We start from the raw sequence: 23314 nt of genomic DNA, 5'->3' as shown, positions 1-23314 counted from the left end.
TCCTGGATTAATGATCTGGCGCTGTGCACATCGATCAGGAGGCCTTGCATGGAGTCCTGATCCCTGCCACCCCCTCATAGGGGGTGCCGGCTGGTCCCGCCCTTGGCACGTTCCCAAACCCCCCCCCCCCCCCCCCCCCCCATGCACCCCAGCTAGTCTCAATGGCCTCCGCAACTCGTCTAGTTCTCCAGGGGAATGGGAGACAATGACAGTGTACAAATGGTCACAGAACTAGTCCGGTGGCCGATGAGATACATACATCTCAGTTTTGGCACCAGCATGCAACAAGCCCACGAAACATACATGTCGCTTTTGGCAAAAAATGGCAAATTCTGTCAGCTAGTCAGTTGCCCGACTTGGATTCAAAAGGTCTGGATAAGAGAATAACTTAAACTCGCTCCCAAAAACCTGAGCCCAGATTACTCAAGATTAACGTTAGTTGCGCTTAGTGAAACTACACAGCTTTTTGATCATCATAATGTTCTACCGCATTCATAGAAATTGCTTTGGTTTTCAGATGTGGCTACAAAGCTTTTATTTCACGTGTGTCTATGGAAGTATGACTAGGTCTCTACCGCATCCCTCGCTCTTATTTTATTTATTTCGCTTGCCTGTCTCCGACTCGACTTTCCTCATGTCATCTTCTCAGGTTGGCTTCATTTAAATTTGAGGTCCCAGCCTGGTACCACGGCTGACAATCAGTTACTTTCTTACAGTCGCTCCCTGTCCGGCAGTAGATGACGATAATTTGTGGGCCTGATTATTGGTTTGCTGGCGACTTTGCCGGTTGCCCCTGACTTGCTTTTCCTGAAAGGAAGTGCTTTATATCCAGCTCCTCCGAGGTGCGCTGGAGGACACGCAGAGTGATCCTTACTCGGCTATCAAGAAAGTGAAGCCTTCTCAGGCACAAGGGACCCTGTTTGCCTTTTACCATGGGATTCCCACTTGCTGGGGTGGGGGGGGGGGGGGGGGGGGGGCTGAGGCAGATAGAGCACAGAGCATAAGGTAGGGGCGCACTCTTGCCAGTCCACCACAGGTTAGATTTTTAGCACAATAAGCAAGAAAAAGACATTCATTCAGGTACAACATATAAACACATTCACAGCCAGGGGTTGGACTCCACAGCCAAGAGGCATGAGGCAACAGGACCACCCACACGACCAGGGTCCTGCCTTCTTTTTGCCCATAATGTTATTACTTTTCAAATAAATTCCCTTGAGTTCTTACTGAAGGGGTTTCCTATCCATATTGGTATAGTTAAAAATGTCAAGGAAATGTTGGAAACGTCTATATATTTTACCATGCTGTCAATATGTCAATAAATGGCGACTCCGTCCAGTATTTCTCAATCTTTTATGAGGTTTTTATTGTGGCACGGATTACGACGGATGAGACCTTAAGGGCCCCCTCATCCCTCCGTGGTATTAACTGCTCCTGGCTGTCCGTCAAACCCCCCTCCCCCCCGGTACCTGTGCCTCCTGCCAGCACTGTCACAGGAACTCTTTGCCTTGCAGAGGCTCTCGTAGACACGTGGCATACCGATGAGCCTTCAGAGGGTGGATGCACTCCCAGGAAGCCTGATATGAATGAACAAACTGTCCCAGTTGCTCAACTGGCTTCTCCCTCCCCGTACGCTCCAGATCCGGTCCACGGCCCCCAGAACGTGAATGTGGTGGATATCCGTGCACGGCAGCTGACCCTGCAGTGGGAGACCTTCGGCTACGCTGTGACACGCTGCCACAGCTACAACCTGACAGTGCAGTACCAGTACGCCTTCAACCAGCAGGACTTCGCCGCTGAGGAGCTCATCCAGACGTCGTCGCACTACACGCTGCGAGGCCTGCGGCCCTTCGTCACCGTGCGCCTCCGCCTGGTGCTGGCCAACCCGGAAGGCCGCAAGGAGAGCGAGGAAATCGTCAAGCAGACCGAGGAGGATGGTAGGGTGGCCACCTTCAGTTGGCAGAAATACGGGACCCTCACAGACTGGACTGTCTGTGGGTCCTGGAGGACCAGGTTCTGAAACACTGCCCTGGGGGACAGTGAGTGAAAAGCGTGACGTGCTGCTTCCGGCAAGAATAGAAATGACCACATGTCCATGGCAACCAAAACTAGAACATCAAGGGATATCCAGGAGATGCACATATGCAGACCCCTCCCTGGGTAGTTATGGTCCATGTTACGATATTTCGACTTTACGATAGGTAAATGTTTTTCACTTTCAGTACGTTATTCAATAAATTATGAGATATTCAACATTTTATTATAAAACAGGGCTGCAATGATTTTGCCAAACTGTTGGCTAATGTAAGTGTTCTACACAGGAAGGCTGATGTATTTTAGGTTAGGTGTACTGTATTGAAATGCATTTTTGCCTTACGATATTTTCGTCTTATGATAAATTTATCGGAACGTAAGCCCGTCGTCACCTGGGGAAAGCCTGTATACCGAGTGTCCATTCCAGCGCTTGATGCTTTTAGGTGTTTTATTCACACCCGTCACATTAACTCCACCCTAAAACACGACCACAAGCATAAACATTGATCAGAAGGAAGTGCGGTGGGAGATTTATGGCACATCTGGCATTTCCCTCCCCATTTTTTTTGCCTTAATATCACTTAATTTAGCTAACACATTCTCCACAGGTCATTAGCTACCAATAGCACCTTTATATTCACCAACAAATCAGTTCAGGGGGTTCATTTTTTTCATGTAGCGTCCTTCTAACCTGATGGCAAAAAAACAGTAAATGAGAAACTCTGCTGAAATACAGACCTAGAACAACCTCTTAGGCTGAACACAGAAAAACACACATACTGGGCGAAGGATTGATGAAAACATATTTTTTGTTAACAGGGTCTGAAGTTAATAGCAGCCTCCTACATTGGCACTCAATCAAGGAAAGATGTTTTACTTTTAATGCACATAAGGGAAAGAGACAAATTTACATCCTTTGGGGTGCATAGATTTTTTTTCCTTTTTTTTTAAGTATTTCTATACTGTCAAAATCATTAGTCAAAAACTTGGCTTGATTTATGTATCATAACAGATGCACTGCAGTTCAGTGAGATGAAGAAACAGATACACTTCAAATGAAGTCTCTGGTGAATGGGAGACTACCTAGTCTAGAAAATTTTAATTGTCTTTGATTAAGCAGACTTTAATCTTAGGATAGTCATTTCGTAATTAGTACACAGTGTGTATATTGTTTTTTTCTGCATCTAATTGGTGTATAATTATGAGTAGTTTATTTCATTTTTTTAATACTACATTCCGTACTTATGATTCCAATTAAATTACATTTTTTTGCCTAAAAATCTAAACTCCGTAGTCCACAGTGGCTGCAATTTTAGAATAAATAGCATAACTTCAGATTATTAATGCACTTGTGCTTCTGATGGCAGCATTTGAGTTCTGCCGTGCTCAGCATTCTTGGAGCATTTTAATTGTCACAGCTTCTCATTAAGCACTGCTTGGAAAATGCTAAACCCCATTTGTTTCAGAAGAGGCAGCATTTATGGGTTCGGTCTGCGACCATGGGCCATGACTTCCACATTTATTTGCCCCATTTAAAAATACATAAATGTCGTACACCGGTGTTTCTCAACCCAGGATTTTGAGACCCCGAGACAGTCTGCGTTTTTGCTCCCTTCCAGTTCCCAATATAAACAATCAAGAACAAAATAAACATGCAAGAACATAGGATACTTGTTACAGGTATGTTGGGAGCTGGGAGGGAGCAAAAATGTGTCCCAAGACGTAGGTTGAGAAACACTGGTGTACACAACATAAATAATGGATAAATAATGGTTGTTAGGTTTCTTTTTTTTTTTTTGCTTTCAATATTGCATGTGTGTTTGTGGGTTTCTTTTTTGAATAACTCATATCTTAGAGTAAATGTTTTGCTAAAAAAATTTCAAGTGGGAACACACAAATAAATGTAATGTCAACAATCCCCCATTTTGTTATACAACAGACATACTGTAAACCGCATCAGCAGACGTACATCTGCATTTAATTCAGAGACCTTCAGCCAGTGTGGTCTACTCAAAACTAAAAGGTATTATTGCTGTTCTGCTGCAGAGCAGAATTGCTTCTCAGAACATAATATGTTTTTATGAACAGTTTAATTTCTGTCATGGTCAAGGGTCTAAGGGGTCTCAGAAATATATTAAGATTTATACAATTTTCCACCAGTTTTTGCTATAACAGATGATAAAGAACTTTGATACAGGCATTTTCTGTACATAGTATACAATCATGTGGAATCAGAAATGGAAGCAGTCCAGGCAGTGCCGGTCATAGAGGGTGGTCTCATTAGGCAAGGATGCAACCAATGTATGCTTGATATTTGGGGTGGGGCAAGAATTACATTATTATTATTTTTTACCGTCCTTTGTACTTCTGTTCTTCGTATTGGAACGGGTCTTCGACAATGGAAGATGATGTAAAATCGGAGAACATAACGAGTACTGCCTTCCAGGTGTCTCACTATGTCATGCATATCCAGCCCCATACGGAGAGGGTGAGGCTTGGCATGAGCTGAATAACAGACCATGTGCTCACACACAGAGACTAACCTCAACAAGATCCGAAACACCTTTTGCGTAAGAACCGCAATGCCATGTAATATGAACCCCCATCAACAATTCGGTGAGCAGTTCATGCCTTTTGATCACGCAGACCAATTAACGCTGGATAGTGGGTCTGTGTGTGGCAGGTGTGTGTAAGCTGCGAAAAGTACAACAAACTTCGTTAGTATCAATTAATGATTAGCACCACCGGCAAACACCACCCACCCACCCGGTGAGGTCTGTGGATTTCTTACTGGGGGGAGCTGACCCCAAGGGTTGGAAATTATTATCGTTTCGGAGGGGTAAAATGAGGAAATGCTCTATGAGTCGGCTGCTTAATGAAACATGTCATTCAGACTGTCTTTTGCGAGAAGTTAATCAAGTTTTCATTAGAATGATATATGGCCATTTATCTTTTGCGGTAAACCCATCTTCCTTCCCCTCACATGCATGCCCTCACGCATGCACGCGGATAAGGTGCAGGAAACCATGACATCTAATTCATTCCCATAGTTTCGAGAATTGAATATGATTTCCCAGACCAGTGAGTTCCGATGCTGAGTCACATTTCTGTATCCAAATGTGACCTAAACGCTTATCGCCGTATCAGATACACAAGATTAAACACTGGAGATACACCAGTCTATCACCAAACACTATAGACCACAGAGAAAGCTAACTGTGGGAGCTTGAAGAAGGTTCACAAAAACTTGAAGCAAAATCTGCAGGCCTACCTCTATCATATTTAATTTTACTCACACTTCCACAACATCATCAACCGTCGCAATTAATTTAAGAGCCACGTGAAGCGAACAAGCCACAGATGCCTGTTAAGTTTGAGTAAATTGGCTCTTAACAAAGCCGTTATTACACATTCCCCGATTGTGAGGAATTAAATTCATTACACCGCTGTAAATGAGCATGGCCCCAGCAGGAAGACCCCAAGGAGCCAGCCTCTCCCCAGTGACGGGAGGTGATTCAGAGGTATGCCCACAGGTTGCTTCTTGTCAGCCTTTAGGCAAATGAAGATAGCTTAATTCTCACTGCTTCTCATGGCGACTGGCTTCTTTTCCCCTTATGTCAACTGGCTTGTAACGGTTAGCAGGACCCAGAGGGACTCGGAGACCCAGGCTGCATAATGTTTGAGTCCCAGTGGTTTGTTTTTCAAGGGCTTCATCTCTTCTCGCCTGCATAAAAATGTCTGCTGAGACAGCCACCCTCCCCCGTGTTCCTCCGACAAGCTGATGTCCCACAATGCCTGTGAGATATGTGGCCTCACAGCTGTTGGATGCTCAGTCAGACCATCCCGGTTGCGGGTTGTGCACTGACTTCAGTGTGTTCGTCTCCCTCCTTTCAGTGCCCGGCTCTGTTCCCATGGAATCCATTCAGAGCAGTCCATATGAAGAGAAGATCTTCATGCAGTGGAAGGCACCCAATGAGACCAATGGGGTCATCACACTTTACGAGGTAAATAATGTCCGCCATCTCACAGCACCTTACGAGTTATGCCTGCTTTTTCCAGACAAGGGTCTTTCACAATGGCAAACAAACAATCCAGTTCAAATCCACACCTCTTAGCAAGTACAAAATCCAAGCTGCTCGCTACACTTGTAGAATGCCTTTGGTTATAGCCAGTAGTAGAGTACTGGCTCAAGACCTGAAGTCCCAGACATTCTATACTGTAGTAGTGTTTCCAATGAGTAAAAACTTGCCGTTTTTCAGCTGGTGGGTCGCAACCCAAAAGTGGGTCGCAGATTGTGTGATAAAATTTTTTTTTTTTAAATTATGGATTTTTTTTGTTTAACAGTGCATGAACACATTGTGCTACTACTGTCATTGCAATAATTATATAATATTTACCATTCCTGTTCTATTTTTTTGGAAAACAATTTGGTTAAATTTTTTTTTTATTTGGGTCGTGATTTAATCCGAGGCTAAACCAGCTGAGAAGTACTGATCTAACTAAAATAACTGTATATTAAGAAAGCTAAGAACATTATAAAGCAGTTATATAAATACCAATGAACTGACTACATAGCTACCATTTGTGACCCGATTATTTTTGCTTTTATGAACTCAGCATCCATAAAACAATGCTTTAGCATCCTGAAATCGAATGACAAGATCTTTGAGATCCTGGCCAATCTAGACTCGCTGTCCATATTAACTGCGTGCCTGAGCCAGCCAATCCAGAGGATTTGTTAATAGGCGCTAACGTCACAATAGTGGTAAAAAAATACTCTACTTACTCAGTGACGTTTGAAACCAGCCCACGTAGTTCCGTAGAGGAATCGGTAGGACGTCCAAGCTGACGAAGAGGGTATCATCCCTCTGGGAATTACTCTTGACATGAAATATCTGCTGAAGTGCTAAACACACTTGGACGTACAGGCCCAATTGTGGGCCAACTGTTTAGCTACAGTTTAAAGATGTTGCCAAAGCAGAAACTAGAAGTGGGCGTCGACCTACCGTATGTGAGTCATTTGGTTTTGAATTATCAGATGATATGTTACTGGTGGTGATAGATAAGTCCATAGGGTCCGGGCAGTGAGTCAGTGAGAGGGTGATTTAAGGGCATTTACGTACCCAGGTGACGGATGGTCACCCCCCATTTTGGTTACGGTGGTAGTGATAGGAAAGTACACCATAATGCGCCCGCTCCCCCACCCCCAGATCTCTGTCTTCCTTCCCCATGATGAAAACTGACTTACTCTTTTTAATTCAGTGTCTGAAGGTTCACTGTTATTCACTTTTTAGGGGCAAGACTGTCAAACCTTACGCTGATTTAAAAGTTAATTATCAACCAGTCAGATCTTATTAATGACATATGAATTACAAGCAGGCACATAAAAATTCTGAGGTATGTTCACATCAGATGCTTGAAGAATCCTTTGTGCACCCAACCCTTTCTGTAGGTATGTGGTAAATAAACAAAACATAATCCTATACAATAACCACTGCTCTTTCACTGTTTTGGAGCACTGTCTGACTGTCGCACGTCCTGAGAAAGAATTCCACACTTTTCCCTCCATTTTTTGTAATACGTCCTGCTAGCATCTCCTTGTGAGGCATCAGCGCAGTGCACGCATGTGTGTGTGTTCCTTCCTTTTCTCAGCAAACCAATAATTACACTTCTTTTGATGTTGCTGGCATCTCTGCTTGAGGGCTGAACTGGGTCTTCAGGTGTAGGCAGCGTGGTGTAAGGGGAGGAGGATTGTGGTCCGTGGGGGAGAATACACAGAAGCCCAGCACGCTCTCTGAAGTGCCTTGCTGTTCCTTACCCCTACCTGTGACTGTAATTTAGAGGCAAATTACTCTGTTCTCTCTCCCTGATCGTGGGATTGACAGCATCTGCTAAATGTATTGAGCCCCATACAATGTGTTCTCATTTTCCCCAGTAATTGCCGTAATAGCTTCCATTGATTTAATTAACCCTCCCACCCTTTCATCCTCCAGTGGCATAATCTGCGTGATCTGAGAAACTATAAGCCTCTTTTCTTATGTTAAAGCTGCAGGCAAATTAGGCTTAGAACAATCCCGTCTTGTCCTGAGGCTAAGGGGGACTGATAGAGCCTAAGGGCTTGGTTCCAGGTACTAATGGCAACCGAACTGCAAAGCAAGCAGAGCTGTTTCAGCATCAGTGTGGCCGGTCCTGTTATTCCATGGGGACCATATGACGGCGAGACTCAAATCATAACCTGAATGGGAGAAAAATGGAAATAAGGCTTTTTAAATAAAAAAAATCATAAATAACCAAGCAGGGGACCTGATAACAAGGAATCTGTTGAGCTGTGGCATAGGTATTATCAAGTTGTTCTGGAAGTTAATTGCCTGCCTGACAAAAAGATAATTAAAGGCACAACTCAATTCCCATATTATTTCCTGACATCATACAAGTTAATAAACATCAGTGAGGATGGAACAGTACTCATCCGTGTCCTGTCCTTTACATGCTCAACCAGCACGGGGAGTCTTTGATCCGCATTGTGTTAAACGCTGATGCCTTAATTGTCCTTCATGTCTCTGTTCGACTGACAGTTCTTACAGCAGTAGGAGTAGCCCCATGTAAAACAGTTTTTAACTAATCAGCTTTAAACTGAATAATGCTTTTGAGGTGACAGTATCAAACAGGAAGCAAATACCAGTGTCTTCTTTATCATGTGTTTTAACAGTTTATTGTCATTGGTTATGAATGTTTAATCAATAGCATAAATACAAAACCTCTCCATAGACATTTGGCTATAGTATTTCCATATAATACTAAATTAAAATGGTTACATGAGGATAACAAATACATTTATTCTTTAAATGTGTATTGTACAGGATTCTGGATATATTTATTGTTTTTGATACTTATAAGTATACTTATAAGTAATTACCCGCCTTTATTCCTGTATCTGTTGGTTGTGTCTCATCCTAACGTGTTACCTAAATATACACTATAATGGTGGAAAATGGCAGCTGCTTATTTAATTTGATGGTTTAACAGCTGTTGCATTAAGAGCTGGGGCTGAAATGGATTATAGCCATGGCTTTAGGAACTCCTGTTGAACCCTGTAAGAAGGTGCATAAAGTCAGGCACACCATTTTGATTTTGGATTCTGTCTTGTGAGCTACTTAGGCAAAACACAAAGGTTTAGGGTCCTGTGCTTCTGAGAGCTGTAGTGATTTTTTTTTGTGGTATGAGAGCGTTGTGAATTGGCAGACATTAAGTGGACCCTCCCTACGCCAGAACATTAAACTGGGAAACAGACCTTGAGACAGGACGGCAACAACAAGTTCATTAAGAAAATCAGATCTACATAAAAGCGGTTTAAACACACCCCCATAAACGCTTTGTTAAGGCGCCGTTTTATAGACGTGCCACCTGTCTAACGAAGACAAAGAGACGGTGCGACCCCCGCGGGTATGCGGGCGGCCGGTCTGCACCTCCGTACCGATTTTCATTTCCGCCGAAAACGCGCTAAATGAAGCGGCTGTTCTCCGCTCACTTCGGCGGCGTGAAAAAGCCCCGGAGAGCCGGGAACGCTGGCGATCCTGCCCCCCTCCGTCTCGGACATGTTGGCAGGCATCCGGCTGCCACGGGTTTGCAAGGACACACGCCTGGGCAGTACCTGAAGATGCCTCCTACCTTTCCCTAATTTACTGATTTTTTAATTTTTTGGATTATTTTGTTTCATGGTGACCATTTTTGACAGCGCCCGGGCAGCTTAATTTACCCGGCGCCTCACTTACCAGATAGCGATCTCCGTGCCTCCTGCCACATAAATATGCTTTTTGCATAGAAAAGTCAGCGTTAAACCACATATATACAGATTGCGTTCAAGTGTAATTATTATTGATTGGGTGCCCTACAGTCAGTATTGGCTCCTGGTAGCCTATTGTTCGCAGCGACAGAATTTCTTAGAAATGTACCTTGTGACTTTGCAATGGCGTGATGTGCGTTAAATAAATATACGTGAATTGACATAAAATCCCGATGAAATACTCCAGTGGCAACCACTGTTGCCTGAATAGATTTTGGTTTGTATGTTTATTTATTTACCCGTTTATTACTTTGAGGCTGTTGGCAATTAATAAATGAACCGAGCCGCTAGAATGTTTGGGTTTCGGGTCGAAATGCAAAACGCTTACGGCTTATACAGATATATGGACTTATTGCATTATCTTGGGTAAGAATTGCACATGCTACTGATAGGCTAGGTAATTATTGGATTTACGTGATACCACAAGACTGCTGAAGTGTCCAATTTAAATGTTAATGGTAAATGGGGGGCTTTAAATAATCCAGCAGGGTTTCAAGTCTTTGCATTGCAGAGACAGCACTTCAGCATTGGTATGGTCCAATTCAAGTTATGACAGAAATATTACCTGGAGGCACGTTTTCAGTTCCAGTAAAGGGATTAAAAAGATCAAGAAGTGGTTGCAGGTGTGTTTCATCCATCTATCCATCCACGTATGTTCTAATTATGTATGCAGTACTGGGCCAGGGTGAGTCTGGAACTTATTCCAGGAAGAATAGGACATAAAGCAAGTGTCACCCTGAGGCTGAGGTCTATTTCAGTAATAGGAGTATTAAATAATAATAATAATATTTGGGGGGGCGGGGGTAGCACGGTGGTGCAGTGGTTAGTACTGTCACCTCACACTTCTGGAACCTGGGTTCGAGTCTCTGCCAGTGTCCTACAGTATGTGTGCTGAGTTTGCATGTTCTCCCCGTGTCAGCATGGGGTTTCCTCCAGTTCCCCTCCCCTTGCAGTCCAAAGTCATGCTGAGGCTAATTGGAGTTGCCGAATTACCCATAGGTGTGTGTGTGCGAGCGAGCGAGTGTGTCCTGTGATGGGTTGGCACCCCATCCTGGATTGTTCCCTACCTTGTACCTGTAGCCTCCAGAATAGCCCCCTTCCCCCCAACCAACACAACCCTGAACACAAATGAAGCTGTAGAGCAGGGGTCACCAACATTGTGCCCGCGGGCACCATGATGCCCCCTAGGACCACATGAGTCGCCCGCGGACGTGTTCTAAAAATAGCACAACTCACCAGTGAGCAGCCTCTGAAATTTAGTTTTATCCTGTTGCTATTCTTCTTTAATCACATTTGCATTTATATAGATTTGAAAAGTTTAGGAGGGCGTGTCAAACTGGTAGCCCTTCGTATGGCTCAGTACCCGTGAAGTAGCTCTCAGTTTCAAAAAGGTTGATGACCCCTGCTGTAGCGAATTACATTAAGCAATTTTTTATGTGATTCCTTATTTGCTGGTTGAAGATTATAAAAAAATATGATTTGTTTTTGATACATCATGTAACTCATTTTAAAGGGCAAACAACACAAACAAATATAAACAAACAAATAGCTTTTTACCATTTCATTGATATACCCTTACTGTTGTAATGATACATGCTAAGCTGCCGTTGTTTAATGCTTAAATAAGTGTCGTTCAATACTTAAAGGAACTAGAAGTTTACTAATGTCCTTCCACTGAGATGTTCCTTGTATGCCTATTGTTACATTTAGCAATGCTTTTCACCGTTAAATGACATCACTAAGCCTAAATGTGGTTTACTGAGGTCAGGGCCGCTTCACATCTCTCTCTATCCACACCCTACTGCCTTTCCGACAGCAGTTAGCCTAGCGGAAAGAAACTCCTATTCCACAAAGTGCCAATTCAATCAAGCCCAGTCCTGCTTTTAACTGGTCTGTGACGGCCTAAATGCGGCAGGACGGGACACAGGCCAGCTGTTTGGTCCTTCGCCCCGGGGCCCACTGTCACCCAAATGCTCCGCGGGTGAATGGCCCCCGTTTCTGCATGCCTTCATTTCCCCCTCACGCGTTTCGTTTTTGTCACTTCAGTGCTTTCCTCTCCACCACGTGCCGCCGGGGATGAGCCTCGTCCAAACAGCCTCGGCCAGGTCCCAGTAATGCTCAGCCATTGGCTGTTTTTTGACAATGATGTAGAAAACAAAAAATAAAGCATCTAGAATTTACTAGAGCCTTGTCACTCTGCCCTAGAACCCCCACCTGCCGACAATGTAATATGCTTAGTACCCAGCTGTGTATATAAATTTTATATATCTGTACATATATATGAAAAGATTGGTGCAATTACTCTGTGGGAAGCACTGTTACCTCACATCCACGTTATTGTGGTTTAATTCCAGCCTGAGCTCTGCGTGCATGTTCTCCCCGTGTTCCTCATGGAACTCCAGCCTCCTGCCACAGTCCAAAACCATGCAGTTGGGCGAACAGATGTGTCCCGGAATTTCTGGTAATGATTGTCTGTGTGTGATTTGTACTCTTGGATGGGCCAGTGTCCAGTCCAGGATTTCCACCGCCTGGTGTCCCGTGCAGGTTCTGTACCTTATGGTGGGGTTACATTCCGATGAACCCACTGTAAGTGGAAAATGTCGTAAATCAAATTTGAATAAACATATAACTACTGTCACTGAATAAGTAAATAATTACTGTAGCTAACTCAATACCTGAATAGCTGAAAAGGTAATAAATGAATACAAGTTCATTAAACACAAGGGAAAAAACACTGTATGGTATGCGTCACAAGTGCTGGTAATATCGTAGCTGACTACTTAATGTGCATTGCTAATGATCATCGTAAAGTCACAATATCGTTGAATCATCGTAAAGCAAGGAGTGTCTGTACTTCCTGGAAGAGGCTCATTCAGACCCTGCACGTAGTTATGTCAAATGGACGGATATATAATTGGGTGCATATGTTTCCCTTTTCCACCTCATTGCCTGTGTTCTTTAATATGCTTTCCTTTAATTCATACTTTCCACCCGCCTCTGTCCGCTGAATGATCCGCTGACGTGTGGATTGGAAGCGGAAGCCTTCCATCTTGAAATGCACTTTGCTTTCTTTCTTTTGGTGCGACGGCAGAGCAATCGACGGCCATACCAGGACATCTGGCTCCCTCTGTGGCGCTTTCTCTGCTCTGCTAAGGGCCCCCGTTTGTTTCTGTGAGCCCCCCCGGAGTTGCCATTCTGTGTGACCCCAGCAATCGCGGCAGATGATCTGCTGCGCTCCTCGCCCGCTCTGCCGAGTGCACCAGGACAAGTTACTTTTCCCTGGTTGAAAGGCTTCATTTATTCCGAAAGCATATTTGCAGTGTTTTTTTTCTATAATATTTCAGTGTTTTATCGAAGCCTTGGTCTCGGGATGGAGGGGAGCTGTAGAATGTTAAACATCTCCTTGGCAAAATCAAGAAATCTCAGAAGCGTCTGCTAGGCCACATAAAGGGGGCCTTTGGAAACCTAGTTTGGGATCCTGAAAGATTCCCTGACTCTGGTTTACTCTGACAACTGGGTTAGACAACTGGTAAGTGTCCTGCTAGTTTTGAGCATCTGGACCATTTTTCATGGGAACTACAAAGTAAAAGAAGTAAAAGAAATAAAAAAAAAAAACAAGCACCGGAAAGGAAAAAGCACATACTGTAAACATTGGCTTGATTCTGTTCCCTGGCTAAAAATTATGTTTGTCAGTGTTAATCTTATATTTTGAAAGTGCTGGCTGAAAGCCATATTGATCAAAAACTCCCAAGGCCAAAAATGATCGATCGCCACGCAGGAAATCTATTTTGTATTTTCTTCTGATTTATTTCTTTGCTTCTCTTTTGTTTTCGTGTTTGGTCACCACCCATCTGAAATCCTCCTTCATCGTGACGCGCGTACCCTTTCAGGGGGGAATCGAACATTTCCGCGCCGAGGCTTATGCACTGATAGAGCATCAAAGTGATTCCCGTACTTCGTAAAAAAGGGAACATGAAAACCCATTATGGGGAAAAGGCACCGTAAATAATTGGCAGCACGGAGCAGCACACGCTGGAGCACAGACCGAAAGGACCAGCTTCCCAGTGTCCTTTTCTGTAAGACTGGGCCTTGCTTCTTCTTCGGTTCTGCTCAGGAAGTTTTTTTTTTTTTTTTTAATATGAGTTTCACCCCCCCCCCCCCAAGATTATTCAAATTCACTTGACAAGTGTTAGCAGCTCTTCCTTGCTTGGTGTTAAATCAGTTTGAAATCCTCAGTCACCCCGTCGCACGTTTGTTCACATCCAAGCCATTAGCATAGCGCGGGCTGCAGAGCCATTAAAATAGGTCGAGCCCTGGGTTCGGTCCCCTTCCTCCCGAGTTTAACGCAATTTAAGCAGGTCGGCCAAATTTGACATAACCTTCAAAAATCAGGCGATGTGGCATGAGACTGCTGAGCCCCCCCCCCCCCGTGCCCCCACCTTATTCAAGTTGCTTTCAGATTTAATTGTACTTTAAGCGGTGACTTCCTCCGCCTGGACAGTTATCTGCGGTCAGCACGGGATCCGACGGGGGGCTGAATGACTTCACTCGCCGTGAAAACATCCTGTGCTCCAGGCCTGTCGGGCGCTGAGCAGTCAATTTGCTTTATTTGAATTCTGTAATAGCACTGGACTGTGTGACATCAGCACTAAAATGTTGTGATTGCCTCCAACTCATGAGCGATTTATTTACCCAAATACCCACCCCTAGTGCAATACTACTAAATGTGCATTTCTAGATGTATGTTTTTAAAATAAAATTATATATATATATTGGTCCCCTACAATATAATATAGACCCAATCCACACACACACACACACACACACATACATAATCTATTATCGATTATTACCCCCAGCACTTGCTTATCAAACTCAGGGACACGGAGCCCATCCCAGTGCACAAGGCCATCCATGTTTGAATGCCAGGCAATCACAGTGTCCACACACTATGGACAAGTTCATGACACAAACTCAATTCAGCTGCATGTTTCTGAGGTGTAAGAGGAAAACTGCACATCACAGGAAAAATAAGAAAACGCCAGACATACAGAGCTTCCAGACACCTAAATCATAGTCATTATATAAGATGTAATACTTACATCAAACAATTTCTATTTCATACTGTATGTCCATAAAAGGCATCAGGAAAAACAAAATTGATTTTAATACTGTCACCATGAGTAATTGGTAATGTAGTTACCACCTACGCCGTTCAATTAAACCAAGCACATACAGTGGTACCTCAGTTCTCAAGCTCATTAGAACTCGAATTTCTTAAAAGTCGAACCAACCAGTCTGAAAAAAAATTACTTAGAGCTCGATCTGAATCTCAGAATTCAAACCGTGAAAGCCGACCTAAGATAACTTGTATGCGCGGGGAAATGAGTCACGCAGCACGTCTCTCAGCGGAAACAAAGGGTAACGCTTCAGTCTCAGCCTCGCATTCGCTGTGATAGCATCGTGCATGTTTACACTAGCTGAAAACGTATATTTAGACAGTAAAAATACATGTAGACAATGAAAGACAGTAACAGTAATTATTAAATAATAAAATACATTTAAAAGATTTCTTATTAATTATGTTAATATTAATAATAAACCATTAATACATTTAATTACAATAATATTGTCCTGCCGAGAAGGGACAGAATGGAGACAAAGGCGCAGACGTCGGGGAATACAGGGTTTAATTACAGATAAGGCAGGCAAAACGCAGACGGACAATACAATGATCGGACTGGGGAAACAAACTGAAACGCGAATGAAATACAGAGGACTAATGACAACAACCAGAAACAGCCGATATCACACGGGGTTAACGAGGGGGCGTGGCACACGGAAGGAGCGGAAAATCGGGGCAGGACACATTGTTTTTTTTTTAACTTTACACATTGTTTGGATACTTTTATTTTCTTACTTTACAAATTACTGTTTTGATAAATGTGCTTATATGTGTTTAGTACAGTATATGCTCTTCTTGTTTTATCCGGTTCATTTTGTGTTTAAATGCTAAAAAAAAAAAGACATATTTAGGTGTCATTTTTTTGGCCGGGAACCAATTAATTGGTTTTCCATTATTTCTTATGGGGAAAATTCGATCAGAACTCGAACTTTTTAGGATTCGATCCGGAGTTCTGAACGGATTAAGTTCGAGTTCTGAGGTACCACTGTACTTTTATCCGAACAGACCTCTGTCAGCTGCCGGGTCACCTTGAAATTGCACGAAGCATCTTTCCCTGTTTTGTTTACCTGCCTATTCGTGCTCCTAACAGCTCTTTTTAAATCTGAGTCATTTCTTAATATCCCCTGGCAGTGCATTTTGCATGGCACTGTGTGGCTCAGTGGGCTAAGCCTTTGTGCATGTGATTGGAAGGTCGCCAGTTTGAGTCTGGCTTCGGTAGGATAGTCACATGTCTGTGGGCCCTTGAGCGAGGCCCTTAAGTCTCAGATTCATGATTGCCCTTTGCTACCAAGCTTGCTCTCACCTATAACCTGTCTGTGTGTCACAGGGATCAATAAAGTATTATGATTATTAAGTAGCCCCTGTACAATTAATTTCCTACTCTCATATCAAGTCACGAGTTAAAAGGTCATTTTCAGTTGAACCAACAGTAAAACTGTTTACCTTGTAAGGTCTGTTTATGACCTTGAACAGATGTTGTTAAGTGCAATGAAGAGATCTGGTTATTATTTAAGAATTTGTTTTTATACTTTATAATTAGTCTTGTGCATTTATAATCCCCACAGTCTTGTGTTGCTGAGCACCTCGGAGGTTAAGATGGAATGTGTTTTTCTTTTTTCTTTTTTAATGGAGACAGTCAAGAATCGTTCCTGGGTAAATGGGTCAGTCAGGTTTCTCTGGAAGCGAAGTTATTCTCAGAAGTGGTATTTGCAGTGTGGTGTTGCTTATTCTCTGCACAAAATCCACTCCCACGCAGATCACCTACAAGGCCCTCAGCTCCCTGGACCCCAACGCAGAGCTGTCCACTCAGCGTGGCCGTGTCTTCAAGCTCCGTAACGAGACCCACCACCTCTTTGTGGGTCTCTACCCAGGCACCACCTACTTCTTCACCATTAAGGCCAGCACCAACAAAGGGTTCGGGCCACCAGTGACCAGCCGCATCGCCACCAAGATTGCAGGTTGGGACCCCCCCCCCCACTCTCCAGCCATGCACTTTACAGATTTAAAAAAATCCAATTCAGTTCAACTTCACATTGTAGTACACAGAGGGATGCATATAACAAGATGTGTCTTGTGACTCATAGAGCTGATGCATCAAATTGAAAGTAGAAAAACAGAATAGTACAGAGTAATACAATGATAGAATCATAAATAATAAGATAATAGGTCTAAATATAATAGCTTTTTACATAAAACCAATAACAATGTATACAGTATATTGAAGAATCAAAGTGCAATATACTGTATTAGCAACATAATGGATATGTAGATAACATATAAACACATAAAAGCTAGAAAATCAGCTCTGCACCTCTTTTTGTCATTAATGGCTCATTGTTTCCTCTCCAGTTTTTTGTTAATGCTAAGTCACATCATAGGGATTTTGCATGTTCTCACATGTGTATAATTATGAATAAGACAAAGCTTTTTGGCTGTTATCTGGCTAATTGGATTGGTCAGAATTGGAGGTAAGGAGCAGGGGCATGCATAGCGGGGGGAATGGGGGGGGGGGGTGGGCAATCGGCCTGAACACCTGCCCCTTTTGAACAGTGTCTCCCTTTTGAAGTCCTGACCCCCTCTTTTCAATCCCTGATGATCATTGAATTCTGTTTCGCTTTAGTCCCCCAGCCCCTCCCACCGACATTATTTGCCAAGGGGGGGGGGGGCACCAGCACCCCCCACCCCTGCCCCTTAAAAAATCCCTGCATGGTGAGGTGAGGGAAGGAGAGCTTTAACAGAACTGAAATGTAAGCATGGCAGTGGTTTCCTGTGGTCAGCAAGGCAGCTTCTTTCTAGGAAGCTTTCCAATTATCCGCATTTAATCTGCATTCCGCAGTCGCCACACCTCTATCACCAGCCCGGCTTGCCCCCTTTCACTTTTGTCATTCAGTTCAAACACAGGTCAGCTGGACCTTACTTGTTTTCAGAGTTCCAGCTCACTGTTAATGACAATCTGCTTGGCCCTGGGGAGTGAATGAGGGGCTACGTCTTGTTCACCTGCAGTAAATGAATAAATATACATTGCAATATTTGTTTTTATTATGAGGAGAAATTCATAAAAAAAAGAGTTTACTTAGCTCTGTCTGTGCTGTTTGTAGTGAGGATATTTAGACCAAGTACCTCGCTTATATTTTCAAACAGCAGGGGGTTGAGCCTGCAATTTGAAGACATCTAACCACAACTGTTTACTAGAGTTTCCATACCGTTAAAAAAAAATCACGTAGTCCACTGTAAACTCTGGAGAAACACAGGCCCATTCGTGTGGAAGGTGAGGGCGAGGGAAATGAGAAAACTCCTTATTGAATAGTTAAAAAGATCACCCCTTCTTTAAGGACATCACTGTCAGTGCCCGATCTGTGGTCACCTGCGCACTAGGTTTCCCGTATGCCATGCACTCTCCAGCAGTTTACAGCACATTCATGACATATTTTGTTTTTGTGGCATTAACCTACACATGCACGTTATTCTTTGACCTTTATTTAACTTGAGTGTGGCTCCAATCGCTGCTAACACTGTGCACTACAGTACATCGCCTCAGTACAGCACCTCCATATCAGCTTCACAGAGAGAGAAGCGTTTGTCTTCTAAATACTGGGGTATATTGTTTACCCAATCTTGATTTACTACCGTCTGGGTGCCTACAGCTGTGTGAAAAACACTCACTTTATTATGTCAAGAAATCTGAGCACTGACATTTCCCTGTTTTGAATAAACAATACCTGACAATACCTTTTGTACATTTACTCTCGCATTTTAGCCACAAGATATGCGGATACCGTGTCTGTTTATTACACTTGAGATGATAGGCTGCTGTATTTTACTTTGCATTGCTGAGAAAATGGTGGCATATACATCGATATGAGGGTGAACAACAAAGAAAATTTCAGGTCGAGCCATATATGCAATGCAGCTCTAATCATCTGCTGAGCTCCATTGATGTTGCTGGTGAAGCTGTATTTTTAAAAAGGCGTAATTTTCACACTTTGTGTCAAATATTGCTGTGATTTTGTTTTTCTTTCAATTGTGGGGGAATCCACAGCAGGAGAAGCAGAACAATTAACCTCACCTTCTCATCTCTCTTCTGTGTTGCTCAACAAAACGGAACAGATCTGATGCTTTTATCAGTTTAAGGAGAACTTTGTGTGGTTGTTGCAGTCCATGGTTTAAGCATGCTGCTTTGCATGACATATATATTTTACAATAATAATTAATTTCACACAAGGTAAAAAAGTTACATTTAAAATTTTCAGTCACTGTATAGTTTTTTTAAACAACATGAAAGATTTGTTTAATATGAGGTAGTAAACATCTTTTTCAAGTGTTAAGATGAAATCGCTGCCTAGAGCGTAAACAGAGATTCCTTTTAATCTTGGAACGATATGCCATTTACAAGTCTTCTCTTGTGCGATTTTATTTTATCAGCATTGTTCATAACGCGTTAATGGATAAGGATCATCTGCATTTTCTGCAAAGATAATGCGGCAGCAGCAGCACGTGCACGAGCACGCCACGCGCTTACCTCGGCGGCGGACGGTTATTTTCATAGCTCAACTCTGAACATAAGTGTACCTTTCGCGTATGTTTTACCATTCTAAATTAATTTAGTTTTTTTCACACTACCCATTGTTGTAGCTGGGCAGTAAAGGTGGCTCTGAAAAGAGATCGCAGAGATCATTTTGTGGAAATTTTTAGTCCTTGTGGCTTGAATGCAGTGACATAGTATAATAAACCAGTATTTGAGTCGTGGGAGAGGTGTTGGGGGTCCCCTTTTAGACGTGGGGGGGCGACAGTAAAAGTTGTCGATAATTTATGTCCGCGCGTAGCAGAGCCAAATAACGAGCCACTACAACTGCTCTGTTACTTGCCGCGACAGCGCCCTCGATGCCAGAGTACGAGACCGACACGCCCCTGAACGAGACGGACACCACCATCACGGTGTTGCTGAAGCCGGCGCAGTCCCGAGGAGCCCCAGTCAGGTACCGCACCTCCTGCTTCTCACTTACCCTCCTTGTGCATTAAGCCACCTGGTCAACAAGCTCTGAATAAGTTTTTTTATGGATTTGGATTTTTCACTTTCGACTGTGTAACCTGTAATTCAAACCTCTGGCGCTTGTTAGATTTACTAAATTTATTCCATGTTTCAACCCAGTGGGGGGTCTGCTTCCCCTCTGACACCAATCAGAAGGACAAAGGGAGAGCCTCTTCACTTAAATAAAATATTATGGCCCTTCCTCCAGCGGGCAGGGGAGTTGCGACTTAAAAAAAAACGCTTCCGCAAGGTCCACTGCCTCTGCTAAATGAAAAAAAGAGAATTACTGTCAGTCTAGTGGATATTTTGAAGCATTAAATGCAGTCATTCAGATAAGAGCAATTTGTATGCAAAGACATTAAGGGGATCAAACTCCATTTAGATTGTAGCTGGTAGAGTAACACGGTCTCTTTTGAATTATCCCTGCATTTAGTTCTCCTTTTGAAAGAAGCGCCTTGAAAAAGAAGGGGGAAAAGAGACATGATATGCAGATGTTTTGTTGGTTTGAAACTATTGATTTGTGATGGAAAGGACCAACCTTTATGTTCAAAGAACAACTGCACAGAAGGGTTTGTTTAGTGTGTGTTTGCTAAATCAGGCGATTTTGTCCGGAGGATTAAGTTGGATTTGCTGCATTTACCGTATACTGCATAATAGAGTTTTTAACTGATTGTTTTAACTATCGGGTCAAAAAAAAAGTTAACTGGTGTTTATCTTTCAAAACCACCCCAATTCCAGTATAAACATGAGGTTATAATTATTCTAAGAGTTTTATGTGTTTTCCCATCAATATTGCACGCCGGTGTCTTAAAAGCACAAACTTAATGTTTTTATGCTGCGTGGGTGACTTGTGTAAAGTGTGTTTTCTTTGATTTTTGCCTTAGTGAAATACGTTTTTGTTCATGAATTACCCAGTCATGGGATAATAAGATTTTCTATGAAAATGTGTTGTACTATAATCTCTATTAGAAATATGGGAATTGGAATTCCCATAAAATAATTGGAGAGTCAGATTAAATATTGATAACAGTTCAGCACTTTTTGCAGGCAATAGAAACTTTAATTACATAGCAGGTGTGTAACCATTTTTAGTTTCATCTGCTCATAAATTACTACCTGGTGTGGTAGCCATTCACAGCTGATGAGCTTCTCTAGAAATAACACATGTTCTACAGTATATGAATTGCAGTGTTTTTGAAAGTTAGAGTCCCTTCCCCATCACTGTATATCCCTACTCTGAAGAGACTATCACATTATACACTTTGCAGGTTTGAGAAGTTTTTATAAATGCCAAGTACAACATAATGACACCCAATCGGTTCTGCGTAGAAGTATATGCTGTGTGTGTGTGTCTGCACTTCTGTAATATGTATGAATTTACATATTCAACACACTGACACATTTTCGGAACCAAGCGATCATGGCTTTGCACTGTCCTGTGTAATTTTACAAGATAGATGTAATTATTATGTGTTGAACATGACATAATGGAGAAGAAGAATCTCTTATGAAATACCTTTAATCTTGCCCCCAGCATTTAGTATAAATCCTTGAAAAAATATGTCAACTTAAAGACATTTCTGAATTTGGCAGTATGGTAATTCTGCTAAAAGCTTCAGCATCCTTGTTTCTTGACTACTGAGGGCTTTGAAAAAATTATTCATAATTATCAAAATATTCTCTTCATGTTTTGCAGCCATGATTACTCGTCTCAGGTGCATACACGTATCTGCTCACGTGTATGGTGTGCCCTGAAAGACACAAGTTTGTGAAGTCGTGTCCTCTCTGAGGAAGCATGGCTTTTTGGTTATTTTAATTACATCACATAAAAGATGCAAAATTAGAGGAATGGGTAATTTGCCATAGTCCTTCAGAGAAACATGAATTTTCCTAATTATATATAATAGCCAAGTATATTCTTGACATAGATTTACAATAATTACTATTGCTCTAATATGTAAGTTCAAAAAGTGTCCTTATTCATTCATGAAGCTCTACCCACAAAGGTGCAGTCATCTCATTTCATGGAGAACCATCCACGTCCTACACTTACAGTAACTGTATCAAAGACAGAATGAGAGATAATCCCAACTACTGCTAATCAGGACTAAATTTCCCTCTGCTGGTACTGGACTGAAATGTCCCATTAACTGTTTATATCAAGGTCTACTCACAGTCTCACAGCAGAGTTTCACCCCATCAGGAACAGGCTCGAAGAATCAGCCTCCATAGTTCAAAGATCATATATCAGTACCTACAACTTCCATACAGGAGGCATGTTGAAGGATCAGTGCATTAAAATCTTGGTTAACAAAAGTAGTCAAAGGGTACTTTTCCACTGAACAAGGTGCCATACTTTTGTACAGTACTTTTGGTACCTTGACTTCTGGTTGAGTACCTACAGTATGCCAAAATTCCAGTACTTTGGGATTGGACTTGCAAATGTGTTCATTGTTGATTAGTTATTCAAATAGCCTGTCTCTGAAACACAATACAACCGCTGTCTTAAGAAAAGTTACAAACTCAGAAAACAATGATAAAGTAAAAGAAAAAGTAATAATAATGTATGTTTGAGCAAAGGAAGGTATCCAAGTATTAAGTGCCATCTGGTCGGAAGAACCAGAAGAAGATCTGACAAGAAACAAAAGAGTTAAAAATAATTTTTTACAAACCTATATATGAGTAAACTAAACTGCAAGAGTGAAAATGATCATGAATGGTTGGGAAGGAGCATGCAGAGGTCATGCTAAAGAAGTGGCAGTAAATTTTAAACCTGCAAAAGATAATCATGAAAATGATCATTAAATGTCATTAAAATTGCAAAGCTTTCTAAGTCTTGTTTCCTATGACAAACAGTTTTAGTGAAACACAACCCCCCTTAAAACTTAAACCTATAATAACCCCTTGAAATTAAACCTGTAATGTTTGGACAGTATAAAAGTATGAAAAAGCCTGATCACATTCAAATCAGTATCACAGTCCTTGCGATGTGAGAGTTGCTTGTGCATAACAAACTAACACCTTGAAGTACCATACGTTTGAAGTACCAAAAGTACCATACCTAGTGCGGTGGAAAAGCACCCAAAGTGACCTTTTGGGTTGGTTGCTGAGTTAAAAGATCTGCAGAGGTAGAAAGCAAACAGTGAGACAGATATTTTAATAATAATAATAATATATTGAACTTGTAAAGGGCTTTACAAACCCAAAGAAATTCTAATAATCA

At 42.3% G+C, this 23314-nt stretch overlaps 1 protein-coding gene across 17 annotated transcripts in view; it reads left to right on the top strand.

Moving 5' to 3' along the window:
• Positions 1-23314, top strand: part of ptprt (protein tyrosine phosphatase receptor type T) — a 217312-nt gene that overhangs the window by 110810 nt on the left and 83188 nt on the right. For 14 of the 17 annotated variants that reach the window (XM_023795380.2, XM_023795372.2, XM_023795376.2 and 11 more), the window contains exons 8-11: positions 1641-1937; positions 5929-6038; positions 16819-17020; positions 19936-20038. In XM_023795380.2, coding sequence (XP_023651148.1) covers positions 1641-1937; positions 5929-6038; positions 16819-17020; positions 19936-20038 — 712 coding nt within the window. The remainder of the gene's footprint in view (positions 1-1640; positions 1938-5928; positions 6039-16818; positions 17021-19935; positions 20039-23314) is intronic. The other 3 variants (XM_023795382.2, XM_023795383.2, XM_023795386.2) reach the window with 1 other exon arrangement.

This window comes from Paramormyrops kingsleyae, chromosome 8 (genome assembly GCF_048594095.1).
Source record: "Paramormyrops kingsleyae isolate MSU_618 chromosome 8, PKINGS_0.4, whole genome shotgun sequence".
Lineage (NCBI taxonomy): Eukaryota > Metazoa > Chordata > Actinopteri > Osteoglossiformes > Mormyridae > Paramormyrops > Paramormyrops kingsleyae.
The sequence above is the reverse complement of the archived record's forward strand: the minus strand, read 5'-3'. Positions and strand labels throughout refer to the sequence as shown.